General features: G+C 41.4%; 1 protein-coding gene across 1 annotated transcript in view; it reads right to left on the minus strand.

Annotated features, from left to right (window-relative positions):
- PDZRN4 (PDZ domain containing ring finger 4) overlaps window positions 1-4069 on the minus strand; it is a 73783-nt gene extending 69714 nt beyond the window's left edge. The window contains exons 1-3 of the mRNA XM_008587183.1: window positions 3998-4069; window positions 3334-3590; window positions 167-269 (exon numbers count right to left, since the gene is read on the minus strand). Of these exons, the coding sequence (XP_008585405.1) occupies window positions 167-269; window positions 3334-3590; window positions 3998-4069 (432 nt within the window). The remainder of the gene's footprint in view (window positions 1-166; window positions 270-3333; window positions 3591-3997) is intronic.
- Between the last annotated feature and the right edge of the window lie 289 nt (window positions 4070-4358).

The following is a 4358-nucleotide window of genomic DNA, read 5'->3' on the forward strand; positions in this document are numbered from 1 at the left end:
CCTTAAAGGACTAGAGCTAAAGAGCTAAAACAAATATTATTTAAAAGATCTTACCCTGGATACACAATAGACAAGGTATTTCTCACAGTAATAATTTCTTTGTTATGCAAAACCCTTCCAGCATAACTTCAGGAAGAAGTGAGAAGTGATGTGAAAACGATCTTACCTCATATTCAAAGTCCTCTGTTCGGTCTGCATCAGCAGGCAAGCTGGAAAGATACTCATTGTCCTCATAAAATTCGTGCTCCATTGGATGAAGGGAATGGCAGCTGTGGGGAATGTAGCAATATGATAGGAATGGATCAGAAGGGCTGTTTTCAAGATTGAAACTGATTTTAGAATTTCATTTAGTTTTCTCTGCTTTGGGATTGGGCCTGTAGCGATCTAGCCTTTGAATGAACTATAGCACAGAAAGAGCAATTGCTTTTCCTTCTGCCCTCCATGAAGTCCATCAATTTGCTACTCCTCAGAGAATACTGAGGGTAAGGGTCCATGGTCAGTGCTGCGCTCTGTGGAGGGACTGATGTGAAATCTTCGACAGTCCCTGCTGCTTCTTTGATGCTTTCTGGCCTGCTTCCGCTCACCGAATGTGACTAGCTCCATAGGTGAGGGTGTGGCATTTGAGGTCACAGTCTACTCAAAGGCAGGTATTTTGTAACAAAGCACTACCCATTTCATAACCCACAGCCCCAGACTGTTTTTTGAAAGCCATCTCCAAAAGCACACATTTTTTTCAGACTCTAAAATGAGCTCACATTGCCCCCTTAAGACCCCCTACTATATTCCCTCATAACCCACATTTTCCCCTCTTTGATAAAGGGCACATACACAAATATTAAAGAGCATTCATGGCAACGACTCACTGGCAATTCCTATGAGCCACAGGGTTTCATAATCCCTTTAGAAAATTCCCAGCGACAGAGAGCAAATGAGGTAAAGGAAATGAGGGGATCCTGGCATTATGCATGGCTTTTATATATGCTTTAACTTCAGAGGAACATTTGAAAATAACTTACAGAAGTGCACTTCAAATTACTATATGCTATGACATTGATACTGTACATTATATCATATGAAAGTTGAGCATGGTTTAACAGCAAAGGGCATAAGGCCACCTCTGTTTCTAAAGTTAGTGAAAAAGCCTAAGTGCAATTAAACAAGTTGTTGCAGGTGAGACCTCTAAGCCCTGCCAGTGTGGACATCATTGAAAAATCAGAGTTAGTTACACAAATTAGTTCCTTCTCACTAGCTGAAAGATGAGAGAGACCTTCTCGATGTCCTCCTAGGGTCAGCATAAATACTCCACCAGCCTCTTCTCACTACCGTCTGTGGCTATCAGCTCCATATAGGGTTACCCAGTGTGAGCCAAAATAGCACAAGCAGTACGGGTAGCACCTTGCCTGCTGGTCTCACAGGTAAACCCTCCTGGCTTATGTCTGGACTGGCTCTGCAAAGCCCATTTTGGCTGGTAGAATATCCAAGCTTGCTGTTTGGGGCATCTGGTGTGTTTTCCTTTCCTTTCAGTTAGTAAGAAGGGAGCCCTGCTGTGAGGAACACCTTATTTGTTCTACAACATCTATTGAGTACCTACCAGATGCCAGGCCCTAGGCCAAGGCTTGGAGATATATTGGTGTACAAAATCCAATTCTTGCCCAATTAATTGGGGAAAGCAGCTAAGTGGGGATTTTAATCTAGTGCAATAATTAAGGGGAATATATTGGAAGCTGTGGGAACACATGGTGGGGGCGGAACTCCTACAGTCCTAGGCAGTTTGCTAGAAGAGGCTGTCTTGCAGCTGAGAGCTGCAGGACTGAGGAAGAGCAGGACAGCACACTGGTGAGGGAGAGAGTGCTGGGGCCAGATGTCTGAGGCTTAGAAGCCTGACCCTGTCTCTTCCTTGCTATGTGACGGTGGCCGAGGTACTTAATATCCATCTCATTTGGGACATGAACATGGTAATAGTATCATATACTTCCCCATAAGGTTGTTGTGAGGACTAAATGAGGCAATAAATGTAAAACATTTGGAATCTTATCTAAAATATGTTAACTTAGTTAATAAAAATGAGCTATTATTATTCATTCAAGAAAGTATTTATTGGATGGCTACTATGTGTCCACTGTACTAATGAACAGAATATATTTGTTTGCTTTCTTGTTGTTTGTGTACCCCTCTAGAATATAAAGTCCAGCAGGTAGTGGCTTTACTTTTGTTCACAGTTTTATGCCCGGCATCTAGTCCAGTGCCTATCCCATCTAGTGTGTGCCTGACACCAAGGGCTATTTAGCAGGCAATGGACAATGAAGAGAGTGACCTAAAACAACCAGAGCCCCTGCCCTCCTGGAACTTGACATCTCAAGGAATCGTTTCCAAAATCTGCCTGAATGTGAGAATTGCCCCGGGAGATTTCTGAAAAATTCTCATGGCTGGGCCACACTCTAAAGATTTTTATTTAATTGGCCAGACGTGGGATTCAGTCATTGGTATTGCTTCTTGAAGTTCCCAGATGACGCTAACATATACCTGTAACCTGCTGAAATGGGCATATGGAAGCCACCAAAGGGCCGGGAAGTGGCAAGGTCAGATCTGTGTTTTACAAAGTGCAGAACAGATTGGAATAGGCCGTAAAGATGCAGCCAAAAGAGACTATAGCTCTTATAAATCAAACTCTCAAAATATTTAAATATTCACTTAAAGATCACGAAACAAAATGTACAGGGCAAAGCACACTTCCAAAACTGTACACATACAATTATTTGAATAAAATCTCTGTCTAAATTTGGTAAAAATCAGGAGGAAATATTCCTTTAATAGCTCCTTATTTCATAGCATTAGACAGTCAGAGGGTTTACATCTTTGTTTACATCTCAATATATTGGTAATTGCTTTCTTTGGAGAACTGCAGTTTAATTAAATTAATTTCCTAGCTTTCCTTTAAAGAGAAGAGCAAGGGAGAGAAAGAGGTGACCCACAGAGGAGAAAATAGTGTCACCATGCCACTTGCACATGAGTCTTCATAAGGTTTTTGGCAGCTTGGGTGAGAAGTGATTAGCGTGAGGCTTTTGATGGCTGAAAATATAAAATGAACTAATCAGGGTGAGAATTTTCTATTGTACCTCAGCAAGTATGACTGAGGAGGTGAAGCCACTGTACAGGCCAGCAAGAACAGCTGAAAACTAATTAGATGTAGACACAGTGGAGACATTTTCCAAGCAGAGCAGGGACCCTGTCTCTGTAATTGTCAACTTGCTAGGATGACTGATTTTTTCTAAAACTTACTTTAAATGACAAATGAAAACAAACTGGGCTTCAGGAGAAATGACAGAAAAATACCTGTCTGAGAGCAGAAATGGACAGATGTCTGGCACTGGTGGGGTAGGTGGCCGAAGCTTGGCCAGGGCCATGATGTGTTCAAAGGTGATGTCCGTCTGAGTGCTGGCATTCATGAGCTGCACTTCTGGGGCCGTTCCATATGCTGGTCTACTGAGAGGCGTTCGCCTTAACACCTGCACCACAATAGGCTCCTTGGCATTTCGAAAAGCTTCCACTGCCTCTTCATGGGTGGCCTTTGAGAGATCCTTCCCATTGACCTACGAAGATACAAGGACATTGCTCATATCAGAGGAAAGAACAGAGAGGCTGTCATAGCAGATTAATAAAAGGTGGGGAGGGGAAGTTTCAACCAGCTCTGACATGAATTTTGTAAAGGAATATTTAATCAGACATTGACATTTACTGAACTCTTCACCAACATGAGAAAGTGCAGGGGATTAGAAAAACAATTACTTTTGTATCTTTACAAAGTATCTGGAGTTGATAAACCAGTAAAACACCATCGAAATTATTAGTCAAGGTTACAAAATTTAAATAATGCATCAGTTTCAGAAAATGTTCATCAAAATTTTCAGATAGGAAGAAATGTTAAGTATATCCTGTTTTTTTTTAAATGATCTATCACTCTCTTGGTGAGATTTTTATTATTTAATTAAAGTGTTACTTGCTTGCAATCTAATTTTTTGGGATATTGTTCAATTTCCTTCATATTTGTTATCTTTTTATCCGAGACCATGTTATTGCCCATGTGCATTTTATTCTCAATCCTCACTATGCAAAGTGTGCTCTGTGGACCAGCAGCATTGGCATCACTGAAGAGGTTATGGGAAATTCAGAATCCCTGGCCCTACCCCGACCTACCGAATCAGAATTGGCATTTTAACAAGAGCCCAGCTGACTTATATGGAGAAGGAAGAAGCACTGCCCTAAGACACCTCCGGATGAATATAGTGCATTGCTTTGGATCCTCATCTGTTTTAATTTATACCAAGTTATGAATTTCCAAGATAGCCCTGGACATAGCA

This window comes from Galeopterus variegatus, unplaced genomic scaffold, assembly GCF_000696425.1.
Source record: "Galeopterus variegatus unplaced genomic scaffold, G_variegatus-3.0.2 Scaffold4269, whole genome shotgun sequence".
Lineage (NCBI taxonomy): Eukaryota > Metazoa > Chordata > Mammalia > Dermoptera > Cynocephalidae > Galeopterus > Galeopterus variegatus.